The sequence below is a fragment of the Sceloporus undulatus genome, chromosome 6 (assembly GCF_019175285.1).
Source record: "Sceloporus undulatus isolate JIND9_A2432 ecotype Alabama chromosome 6, SceUnd_v1.1, whole genome shotgun sequence".
In the NCBI taxonomy this organism is placed as follows: domain Eukaryota; kingdom Metazoa; phylum Chordata; class Lepidosauria; order Squamata; family Phrynosomatidae; genus Sceloporus; species Sceloporus undulatus.
Genome location: NC_056527.1, coordinates 110244628 through 110257584, shown reverse-complemented (window position 1 = coordinate 110257584; position 12957 = coordinate 110244628). Strand labels below are relative to the sequence as shown.

Genomic DNA, 12957 nt, shown 5'->3' with positions numbered 1-12957 from the left:
GCTTGGACCACTACCGACAGGTATCATCACCATCATTTCCACTAGCCTGGTGGGCCTCACCATCTGCGGACATGTTCGATGGCTGCCATCACTTTCTTGATGTCATCTTTCGCCCGGCTTCGTGTCTCAGCTCGAACCGCCCGTCCCGACATCGGGGTCCAACTTTGGAGAGTTGCACACGTAGCGTCGAGATGGATGGGCAAGATAAGCAGAGTTTTTGGAAACCCGGATCACCACCTTTTGCTGATGCTCGTTGGTTCTGTTTATCCCATTTCACTCTTTGCTTACTTTTTCTTTCTTTCTTTCTTTCTGCTCTACCTGTTCCTCTGCTCTTCTCTGCCTGTTTTTACTCAGCACTACAATTGCAGTGGTGGAAACATGTGCGTCACTCGGCTATCCTGTCTAGCCACCCTTGCGTCCATGCCGGCTTCTCCATCAAGCGGTCTTCCTCTGTCAATGATGTGTCAATAATTTCTCCTTTTCTCTCTTTCTCACTCTCTTCTTTTTATTCAAGTGTTCCCCTCCGCATCTCTCTCCCTCTGGAGGCTCTGCAGCTCTGCACTTCCTCCTCTTTGTCTTCTTTTCCTGTCCTCCCTCTGCCAAAAAGGAAAGGGGAAGGGGGAAAAAATAGAGAACGGAAAAAAGGCGGTTCACCATCGGAAGAAAATAATATAGTTCTTTCTGAAGGTTTTTTTCTTTCTTTCTCATAGAGATTTGTAACCAAAGGAGCGCCCTCTGGTGACTAGGAGAAGCTAGAAATGTCAATTGAATGTTTGTAAGATTGTATCCTGCAGGTGAAAATTGTAGAAAAGGGGAAAAGAAACATAGACAAACACAAACAAAGCTGTGGATGTCACAACACTCTCTTTTAGGATAAGAGACAATGCTGTTGTTGCGTGCTTTCAAGTCGTTTCTGATTTATGGAGACCCTAGCACAGGGTTTTCTTGGCAAGTTTCTTCAGAGGAATTTGCCATTCTCAGCCTCTGAGGCTGAGAGAATGTGACTTGCCCAAGATCACATGGCTGAGCAGGGATTCAAACTCTGGTCTCCAGAGTCAGCCCAATGCTCAAACCACTACACACCAGTATGTTGTTGTGTGCTTTCAAGTCGTTTCAGATCTAAGGCGACTCTAAGGCAAACCTCTCCTGGTGTTTTCTTGGCAAGATTTGTTCAGAGGGGGTTTGTCATTGCCTTCCCCTGAGGCTGAGAGAGTGTGACTTGCCCAAGGTTACCCGTTGGGTTTCATGGCCAAGCAGGGAATCGAAGCCTGGTCTCCAGAGGCACAGTCCAACAGTCAAACCACTATGCCACACGGACTCTACACCACGCAATACTGATTACTTGTATTTATAGTAAAGCTGCAAGTTTTAAGAGGGAAAACTCACTGTGGGGTAAAAGAAAAATAGTTTATTTATAATTTTATTTGCATTATTCATAGAATCAAAGAGTTCGGAGATGTCCCAAGGGTCATTTAGTCCAACCCCCCAGCAGTGTCAGAATGCATTTTAATTCGGCCTCATTTTTGCTTAGCAGTTGCCATCTCATTCAGGAAAGCTGATTGCCTTTTGACACCAATGTGTCAAGGATTTCTTGGTGTTACCAATGAGTTTGGATTAGATTTGATCATTTTGTTATATCTTATCATTGATTTTATAGGTTTTAAATTGCCAGTCCTATTGTTCCATAGAATGGAATCCTGGCTGTTAAAGTGGAATCATAGTGCTATAATTTTGTAGTGTAAATGACCTTCATGGTTCATATCCCCCTTCATGAATCCAGGACCCCCAGTAAATCCCAAAATCCCGGGATGCTCAAGTCCCATTAAATACAATGGCATAGTAAAATAGTGTCCTTTATATAAAATGGCAAAATCAAGGTTTGCTATTTGGAATCGACACTATTTTTTGAGCATTTTCAAGCTGTGGATGCTTGAATCCCTGGATAAAGAATCCCTGGATACAGAGGGCCAATTGTAATGTGGGACAGGGACATGCCTTTGTTGTTCAGTGATGAGAGAAATGCACTCTGCACAAGCTCAGGAGAATTTATCTTCGGGGGGAGGTACAACTTTGTAGCATTTTTCCAGCATCTTTAATATTTATGTTTTACAATTAAAGGCTTGTTTGGCTCTCAACTTCCCCTCTCCCAAAACATCTTCCCCCACACATCCCCTTTTGCAAAGCTGGTGGTGAGACAGGTCCATTGTAATCTTTGAAAGCAGCTTTCCGGGGGATTGGAACTGAGCAGCTCAGGCCATGTTCCCGCATCGGGAAAATGAGTCAGACTTGGCATTAGCTGGGGTCACCATCCTCTCAGCCTGATCGAGCTTTGGGGGGGGGCAGGTTATGGCGGAAGCAATCGCTGTGAGTCAAGATTTGAAAGAGTCATGTGTTTGGGGGGCAGAAAGGATTTGAGATTACAGGAAGTCTCAGGAAGAGGGGGCATTCATGAGAATGCTGGGTATCTTGGTTTGTTGTTATTATTGTGTGCCTTCAAGTCACTTCTGACTTATGGAAACCCTAAGGCAAACCTGTTATAAGTGTTTCTTGGCAATATTTCAGATGAGTGTGAAGTTGAAGGTTTTCACACCTGGCATCCATAGCTTTTGGTGGGTTTTTCGGGCTGTGTGGCTGTGTTCTGGAGGAGTTTATTCCTGATGTCTTGCCAGCATCTGTGGCTGGCATCTTCAGAATCTCAGATGCTGGTGAAAGCCTCAGATGCTGGTGAAAGATCAGGAATAAACTCTTCCAGAACACGGCCACATAGCCTGAAAAACCCACAAAAAATATTTCTGATGAGGTTTGCCATTGCCTTTCCCTGAGGTTGAGAGCATGTGACTTGGCCAAGGTCACCCAGTGGGTTTCATGGCTGTGCCAGGACTCGAGCCCTGGTGTCCCGAGTCCTAATCCAACACTCAAACCACTAAGCAATGCTGTATGTTGGGTGTAAAGTGAATACAGTATTGCCATTTTGGGATGTTTTGTTTTGTTTTCCTTATCACAACCAGACTCATCCCTGGACTCTGCACAGTGGAGGTCAGACACACCAGCCATGTGTTTTGTCTAAGGAAAGCTTGAAAGAGTTCCACTTTGGATTACAGTTGGCCCTCCACATTCACGGATTCTTTATCAAGTATCCATGGCTTGAAAATATTCCAAAAATATATACATTCCAAATGGGAAACCTTGATTTTGCTGTTTTATTGAAGTGACACCATTTTACTGTGCCGCTGTATATAATGGGATTTGAACTTGCATTGATTTTGATATCCACAGGGGGTCCTGGAACTAAGCCCCTGTGGATACCAAGGGCCTACTGTACAAGTCCCAGAATCCCCAGCCAGCATGGCCAATGGGAAATGTAGTTCAAAAAGTAATGTTTTCCCCCAGCTGTGATTTCTTTTCTTTTCTTTTTCAGTCCAAAGCAATGAACTGATTACTAGCATTTGCAGCCAGGCTTATGTATACCTTCCACCATTTCACAGATGAAGACTGGGACATATGTGGCCAAGCGGCATCAATATGTGGTCAAGAGGGCAAATGTTTTAATGAGAAAAGAACGCACAAGCAAAGAGAAGCTACAGCAGTTTGTTTAGCCTGATCCAACTGGGAAAAGCACAATTCAGCCTTGCCCTCCCCTCCGTGTTGTTAAACTATTTTTGTATTTTGAACTCAGTTTGCAGCAACTAAGCTAGGACAAAGGGGAAAAGTGGGAGAATGGGAGAGAAACTTGGACATTTTAAAAGCAAATGAGAAACTGGGACAGCAGAGGATTAATCGGAATTGTTCCTGCCAAACTGGGACAGTTGGAGGGTATAGGGCTATGCCTACAAGGGGAAGAAGATTGTCATAAACTGATACCTTAACACTTTTCCTCCTCACTGAGAGTGCACCTACAGCAGCGCAAAATGTTGGTCCAAGCCATCAGCTACTGATCTCTGACAAGTTTCTAGGAAAGAAAGAGAGAGTTGTAGTCACTGGGCACAGATCTTGTACTGGTCCCCTGGAGAATTAGAGTGGAAATTGCCTGTCTCCCACATCAAGTAGCCTGAAAGGCACTGCTCTACCACAGTCATAGCAATTTGATAGCACTTTGACTCCCGTCACTCCCTTCTATAAAATCCTGGGATTTTTACTTTGGTGAGGTACTTAAAATTCTCTGCTCAAGAGCACTAGTGCACCCTCCTGAACTATAATTCCCCAAATATCCTATTTTAATTATCTGTCAGTTTTCTTGGTGTACATTGGGAGCCACAAGGGAGCACACTAGGGTTCTTAAGCAGAAAATTTGTATGTACCTCATCAAACTACAGATACAAATAAATAATTAAAAATCACAATTTGTGATTTTAATTGTATTATTTATTTATTTATTTATTTATAAATAATAATAAATAAAAGCTTTATTTATATACCGCCCTTCTACAAAATCAGGGCAGTGTACAACATTTCACAATACAACACAATACATACAATAAAATATACATTCAATTAAAATAACAATAAAACGGCTCCAGCCAGCCTATCCTTGCTGACGAAAAGAAGAGGGTGGGGTTATTCGGGGCACACATCAGGGTATGCCTGCTTGAATAAGAAAGTCTTCAGCCCCTTTTTAAACTGGGCCAGGGAGGTGGCCGAGCGGAGCTCAATGGGCAGAGAGTTCCAGAGGTTGGGGGCCGAGGTGGTAAAGGCCCTCCTGGAGGTGGAAACTAATCTGGCCCCTGGAACCCTTAACAATTGCTGTCCAGATGTTCTGAGTGTGCGGGGCGGATTGTATGGAGAGAGGTGGTCCTCAAGGTACCCTGGGCCCAAGCCATTTAGGGCTTTATAGGTGATAACCAATATTTATACCAGCATTTCTGATAAAAAGTTCTGTGACAACTGGAAAGCTATTGACATTTGTCACATTAAATGAATGAGCAACTGTATCTGGGCCATTTTTCACCCTGCCATAACCTCACACTCCACTGCTATGCCAAACCCCAGAAATGATAGGATATCAGTTCTGTTTTCATTTTCAACCAATTTTCTTCTTTTCCCCCCTTCATTAAACACTTTTGCCATCTTGACCACACTCTGATGTTGCTTGACCATAAATGTTCCAGTTTTCATCTGTGAAATGTTGGAAGGCATGCGATTATCCTTTATTTGCTGGATAGTATTGTTCCTGAGTAATGGATTTATTCCCTCCAACTCCTAAACTGTCAAACTGCTGTGGCCACAAGAGGGAGAAGAAGTGGCAGCAGCAAGTCTTTCATTGTACTTGAATTTGAGCTGCTGAACTTTACTAGCTCCTGAGTTGAACTTATTACCTCCTGAACTTTGTAACCAAGAACGCTTGTATGCCCACGTTTGCTGATTTTTCCTCCGCAACACCAGCCCAAGTTATTTTGACACATGAGATAGAAAATCCCTCTGGATCTTCCTGGTAGTAAAAATGTATTAGTTACAAATCAAATAATTAACCACATACTGTCCTTTCAGGACTCTTAAAATCTTTGCCTAATGGTAGGGCTGGCAGTATCCAGCCCTAAAACCACTAAAAGATAGGGGATGACTATGCGTTTATACTTTAGAGCAGGGACGATAAGTATGTGGCCATTCAGATTTTTGGCTGTAGTTCCCAGTATTCCTTACCATGATGGCTAAAGGAGTTCACCAAGGAATTCCAAGGGAAAATCAACAAGTGCTTTATGGACTACAGCAAAGCATTTGACTGCATAGATCACGAAAAGCTATGGATGGCTCGTAAGGTCTTTGGGGTGCCACCACATCTGATAGACCTGAAGAGAAATGTGTATTCAGGACAAGAGGCTACTGTTAGAATTCGGAGAAAAAGAATGGTTCCCAATTGGCAAAGGGGTCAGGCAAGACTGCATTTTATCACCCTATTTGTTCAACATATGCAGAAAACATCATAAGAAAGGTTAGACCAGGGGTAGGCAACCTACGGCCCGTGAGCCGGATCCGGCCTGGCAAGACCTTGGGACTGGCCCCAGCCCGGTCCTGCTGCCGATTGCCACTGGGGCCTTTGACCTATCAGAAGGAGGCAAACAAGGGGAGCAAGTGGGGAGAAGCGGCGGGCAAGGGGGGGCAATTGTCTATAGTAGCCTCAGAAACATGCATTTATATTAACATTTTTTAAAAAAATCAGCAAATTTTTTTGCGTGTCCTCCATTTTTTTAAAAAAAGTGTCCTTCATTTGAAAATTTTGTCCTACATTTGTCCCGGTTTATTTATTTATTTATTTATTTAAAATTATTTAATTATTTGTTTTTTGGCTCCCCCACCCCCCCAGTTTTCTGAGGGACAGCAACCCAGCCCCCGGCTCAAAAAGGTTGCCTACCCCTGGGTTAGACTGAGAAGGAGGAGTGAAGCTAGAAGGAAGGAACATAAACAATCTAAAGTATGCAGAAACCACCATAGTACTAGCAGAAAACATCACAGCCTTGGAACAGGTACTAAAGAAGGTCAAAGTTGAAAATGCAAAAACAGGCCTAATGCTGAACATAAAGAAAACAAAAATAATGATCATAGAAGAAATACATAAATTCAACCTAGACAATGAGGAAACTGAAATAGTAAAAGAGTTCCTGTACATAGAATCAGACGTTAAACAGAATGGAGACCACAGTCAAGAAGTCAGAAGAAGACTAAGAATGAGAAGGACAGCTATGAAAGAGCTGGAAAAGATCCTAAAGAGTAAAGATATACAACTGAGCTCTAAAGTTAGAACTGTCCAAGCCATTTTATTCCCCATAACCATGTATGAATGAATGTGAGAGCTGGACAATGAAGAAAGCAGATAGGAAGAATATCAATTCATCTGAGATGTCCTGAAGAACAGTGCTAAAGATACTGAGATGAAAAAGACAAAACAAATGGGTCCTTGAACAGATCAAGCCCGAAATCTCCCTTGAAGCCAAGATAATCAAACTGAGACTGTCACACTTTGGCCACTTGATGAGTAGGAACAACTCACTATAAAAGATAATATGGGCCCAGTATAGACCGCAGAAAAGGGGCAGCCCACAGCCATCCCTTTCCATGGAGGATAAGGGCCAGGGCAGCCATACCAGCAGCACAGAGGCCCCAATCCGGCACTTTTCCAGGCCATGGAGAAATGGCCAAATGCTGCTTCCCCATGGCCTGGAAAAGGGGTGTCCTTGAGGCTTCGTGTCCCTGGACATCCCAGGAGCCAGAGCCATGGGAGAAAGGGGCCACTTGGCCCCTTCCTCCCTGGCTTCGTTCCCGCAGAGTTCCTTCTCATGCCGCAGCCAGGCCGCCATAATCGGTCTGGGGCAGCACGAAGACGTCACACACGGGTCATGCCGTTTGGACGCAGTGCATGCATGACATCATAATGGCGGTGCCCATGTACACAGGACGCCACCATTATTGCACCGCCAGCACGTATTAGAGTTAGGGAGCGTGTACATGGTGTGCGCTCCCTAACCCTAATACCGGTGCTGGTATGCCGCTGGTTGGTGGTCTGTACCACGTCAATGCTAGGTAAGGTAGAGGGAAGTAGAAAGAGAGGAAGACCTCATGCCAGATGGATGGATTCAATCGAAAAGGTCATGGGCCTGGATTTGCAGGACCTAAACAAAGCAGGGGAGGATAAAGGGGCTTGGAGATATCTCATCCACAGGGTTGCAATGAGTCAGGGTCGACTAGTGGGCAGTTAACAACAACAGATGCTAGGAATAGCTACTGGGAATTGCAGTCCAACATCTGAAGGGCAACATGATAATCACTGAGCTTCAGAAGAAGGGTAAGGGTGATTTTCTTTTTAATGAGAATAAACAAAACTGGGCAGAATGCCTTTTCCTGATGTCAGAGGCCCCATGAGATTCCTGGCTCCCCACCACCACCAATTTTAATAGCAACTCATCAGGCCCCTCCTTTGTTTCCTTGCAAATATGAGATGAAACTTTCCATTCTTCCCTTTTCAAAGGCATGTGTAAACAATGAGAAGGGAAAACCCCAGCCATGCAACTAGCTTCCTTAAAAAAAACAAGGAGCAGAATTCCAAGCTGCCTGTCATCATAGAGGACAGAATTTATATTCTAATTTGAACATCCTGAGTCCCACATTATAGACCCCTTACATTATGCTTGGAGATCAACGTTAATGACAGGATCCAGAAATCCTGAGTCCAAAGAGCTGGGTCTCTCCATTCATCAAGTATCATCGCTCTATGGAATGATTCCAACATGCTTTTTTTTTTATAAAGAACTTCTTTGTATATCTATGATATTAAATTGCAGAAATTGCTTGGTCAATATTGAAATAGGTTATGCAAAGCCCATCTGTTTCTATTCTAGAAGACAGCTGGCAGCTGTTAATTCTCTAAAGAGTGAGGAAAGCTGACGGGTAGAACTGTCTCTGATGGCAGCCATAAAGTCCAAGTCTGTGGGTACATAGCACAGAAAAGAATCCTTTGGGTGTACTGTCCCATAATAGTTTAGAATTGCTCTCTCTGCCCTGTTTTGGACCAGCCAAAATCTGTCAGGAAATTGGATTGGATAGTGTTTCAGATCCCTTACAAATGTATGATTCTGTGATCCACACCAATTTCAAAGGCAGTATCCAGAATTTCATGCTCTACAACATTTCACAGATGAAATGAGGATACCTGAGCGACATCAAAGTACATTCAAAATGGCAAAAGTTACTGAGTTAGAAGAGGCTGCAGCAGTTTATCTTTGCCTGACTCTACAAGGAATAGCAAGATTCTCCCCCTTCCCCTCCCTTCTGCTGAGTTAACTGAGTGTAAATTTTTTTTGAACTTTTCACTCAGTTTGCAGTATTTGAAGTGAGCTGAGCACAAAGGAGGAAAGTAGGAGGAGGACAGAGAAACTGGGACATTTTAAATGCGGCTGAAAAAGTAGGACAGCATATTACAGTTGGCCCTCTGTATCTATGGATTTCTTATCCATGGATTCAACTATCCACAGCTTTAAAATATTAAAAATAAATAAATATTTTGAAAACATTCCAAAAGCAAACCTTGATTTTGCCATTTTATATATTTGACTGTGTCATTGTATTTAATGGGACTGGAGCATCCACAGATTTTGATATCCACAGGGGGCTCTGAACTGAAACCAAACCCCAGTGGATACCAAGGGCCCATTGTAATTGGGTCTGTCCTTACCAGATCAGGACAGTTGGAGGATATTATTTCATTAATCCACACAAGAGGTTGCCAGAGCATGGATCACTGTTGCTAAAGTCTCTCTATCCAGGTAGGGCCAAAATTGATAGATACAGTATATCAATTTAAGTTCCATGCCTCATCTGTGCTTTCAGAAGGAATACTGATCTAAGAACACTGTCTCCAAACTGCAAGCCTGGTTCTTTACAACAGGAGTAGTGACAGTGTGGCTCTATAAGGTGGGTGCATCCCTGAACCTCCAAAGCAATTTTGATGATGCCTAATCCCCATCATTTATGTGTGTGTGTGTGCGCGCGCACGCATGCCAATTTACCAGGGATTTTTTTCACCCCAAAAAACACCCCAAAGCCCCTGCAAAACAACCATGCATGTGGCATTTTAGGTCTTCCACCCACAAAAGAAAACCATCCATGTAGGGATATCCATGTAGGTAAAGGCCATCTCCTACTTGGTCATGTCTACGTGAGGCAAAGAGTCATAAAGTCCAGGAAATAAAAGGGAGTTTAAATTTTATTTCCTGGACTTTATGACTCTTTTTCTTCCCAAGCTCACATGGCTGAAAGGAGGAATGGCCTGCCTACATGAATATCCCTCCATACCATTTTAACTGAGAACAACAAAACATCTTAACAGGGTGGTAACTCTAAGATCATCCTATTTTTTCTTTCCCCTGTATGGTTTTTAACACCTTTGCCTGATGAAAAAGGCAGTGGAGCTTCAAAAGATTGAAACATGGTTGGTTGGCCTAAGAAAGGTATAGTTATTTTGTGGATTTTGGATGTTATGGTACTTTGCTGTATGGCCAACATGTTTACCCCTGGATATGTTCCATAAGCTGGAGTTAACCTGAAAGCACATAACAAGCGAGTAGACTGATTACCAATAGGAACTTGGTAAACACTTTTAGGTAAAGTGCAGCCCCCCAGTTCTTAATGAACTGTAACTCTCTCACTATTGCCTAGCCAGATTCCTGTTGCTGGGAACTGCAGTCCATGGACAGTGCTGCTAGTTCTCTTCCAAATCACCCTGATGTTGGCCCATGGATTTATTTGGAATTTCAATTCTGCTTGGGTGGTTTTAATATTTGGATGAGTTTGGCAGGCACTCTGGAACTTCTCCCAGGTCAGAAAGCAGGGATATAAATTCAAGAATTAAAATAAATAAGTGGACACTGGAAAAGTTTATCCTCTGAGTTCATCTCCTCTCTCTCCCCCCTCCCAAGAAAAACTGAAGAACTTTGGCGGGGTACAGACCGCCGCCAGTAGGTCCACGGGGGAGCCGGAGCCTTCAGACGGCCCGACTCCCACGCGGACCGAAAAAAGAAGCTCCAAAATGTAAACCGCCAATGTCTCTTTTAAATGAGGTGTACTGATGTAGTGGACTGGTTTAAGAGCTGGGCTAGGATTTGGGGCGGTCAGAGTTTGAATCTCCCACGCAGTCGTGAAAACCTATTGGTTGATCTTGAGCAACTCACACTTTCTCTGCTTCTCTTAAACTCAGAGAAATGCAGTGGAAACCCTTGGAAACTTTGTTCTTGTTGTGTCCAAGTAATTTTGGACTTATGGTGATGCTAAACAACAACAAAGTTTCCAAAAGAGCCAGCTTGGTATAGTGATCTGAGGGTTGGACTAAGACTCTGGGAGACCCAGCCTTGAATCCCTGCTCAGTCAGGAAATGTCACAGGGTTGGGTTGCCTTGGGTGAGTCCCACTCTCTCAGCCTCAAAGGATGGCAAATGGCAAAGCCCCTCTGAAGAAACCTGCCAAGAAAACCCTATGATAAGTTTACCTTGGGGTCACCATAAATCAAAACTGACTTAGAGGCACACAACAACAAAGTTGACAAATAACCAACCAGGTGTAGTGGTCTGAGGGTTGGACTAGGACTCTGGGAGACCCAGCTTTAAATCCTTGTTCAGCCAGGGAATGCCACAGGGTGCCCTGGAGCAAGTCAAACTCTCTGTCTCAGAGGATGGCACTGGCAAACCTCCCTCTGAAGAAATCTTGCCAATAAAACCCTAGGTTTGCCATAAATAATAATAATAATAATAATAATAATAATTATTATTATTATTATTATTATTATTTGTATCCTGCCTCTCCCTGTATTGGATCAAGGCGGGTAACAACAGACATAAGAACAATAAAAATAGAACACAACAAGCCACAAGTAAAAACATAGCAAAACATATCAAATCCAATTCCCTATCTCCCTTCCACCTTAAAATAGTGTTAAAAACAACAATTCCCAATAAAATGCTACCAATAATGTAGTCAATAATATCAAGCACAATCACAGTCCGGTGGGAACAGCTATGCAACTGGAGAGTGAGCATTCCAAAGAGGTCAATTTGGGAAGGCCTGCCAGAAAAGATCCATTTTATTGCCTTCTTAAAGGCCTCCAAAAATGTTATATGGTGGATCTCCTCCGGCAGGTCATTCCAGACTTTTGGACATCAGAGAGGACGTGAAGGCACATAAGAACAACAACAAGTTCACTTAAGAATCACCATCAGTCCAAAATGACTTAGAGGCACACAATAAGTTTCCAAAAGAACCAATATAGTGTAGTAGGGACACTGGGCGATTCTTGGGTGAGTCACAGTCTCTCAGCCTCTGAGTCCATGGACAGTGCAACTACCAATCCTCCAAATTCCCCTGATGTTGGCCCATGGTTTTATTTGTGATTTCAACTCTGTTTTAGATGGCAAACCTCCTTCTGAAGACATCTTGCCAAGAAAACCTTGGGACAGGGTCACCTTTTGTTGTTTTGTGTCTTCAAGTCATATTCGACTTATGGTGAGCCTAAGGTAAACCTATCCCAGGGTTTTGGTGGCAAGATTTGTTGGGGGGGTGGGGTTGGTTGCCATTGCCTTCACCTGAGGCTGAGCAAGTGTGACTTGTCTAAGGTTACCCAGTGGGTTTCCATAGCCAGGCAGAAATCTTGCCAAGAAAACTCTGGAATGGGTTCACCTTCAGGCCTACACAACATATGGCCCAGGGGCCACATGCGGCCCACCAAAGGATTTTGAGTGGCCCACAAGGATGTGGAATGACTTCCAAGGCACCTCTGCCACTTGGCCTCCTCCTGAGGAGAGGGCCAGGTCAGAAGTGAGGAGGAAGGGTGAATGCTCACCCCACAACGCTTCCCTGCTGCCTGGCTTTCTCCTGAGAAGGCCAAGTGGTGGAAGAGGAAGAGGGGCAAAGCTCCTCCATCTTTTGGCCATCTCCAAAGAAGTCCAGGCAAAGGAGGGGAAGGCCAGGCAAGGCTCCTCCGCCATTGCCATTTGGTTTTCTCCTGAGGAGTGGGCTGGGCAAAGGAAGAGCAGGATGGAATTAATATTATATTAATTATTATTAATTAAATAATAATAGTAATAATAGTTTTCTGTGGGTTTTTCAGGATATGTGGCCATGTTCTAGAAGAGTTTATTCCTGACGTTTCACCAGCATCTGTGGCTGGCATCTGATGCTGGCGAAACGGCAGGAATAAACTCTTCTAGAACATGGCCACATAGCCTGAAAAACACACAGAAAACTATTATTGCCGGCCATGAAAGCCTTCGACTTACCAATAACAACAACAACAACAATTAAAACCTATCTGTGGCCCAAAGAAGTTTAGCCTCTTTTAATGTTGGTCCCTACCTGCTGCCAAGTTGTGCAGGTCTAGGGTCTCAATAAGTGGGAAAGGACTTGGAAAAAAAGCACCCAGCCACAAGGAAAGAGTGTGGAAGCAGTGTAATGCAACACAAACACAAACACACACACACACACA

General features: G+C 43.6%; 1 protein-coding gene across 3 annotated transcripts in view; it reads right to left on the bottom strand.

The window, feature by feature from the left end:
• BCL7C (BAF chromatin remodeling complex subunit BCL7C) overlaps positions 1-12950 on the bottom strand; it is a 21999-nt gene extending 9049 nt beyond the window's left edge. The window contains exons 1-3 of one of the 3 annotated variants that reach the window (XM_042472905.1): positions 12828-12879; positions 3862-3949; positions 61-596 (exon numbers count right to left, since the gene is read on the bottom strand). In XM_042472905.1, coding sequence (XP_042328839.1) covers positions 61-152 — 92 coding nt within the window. In that variant the 5' untranslated portion in view covers positions 153-596; positions 3862-3949; positions 12828-12879. Of the gene's footprint in view, positions 1-46; positions 597-3861; positions 3950-12827 lie in introns of those variants that run through there. The other 2 variants (XM_042472906.1, XM_042472907.1) reach the window with 2 other exon arrangements.
• Positions 12951-12957: the final 7 nt, after the last annotated feature.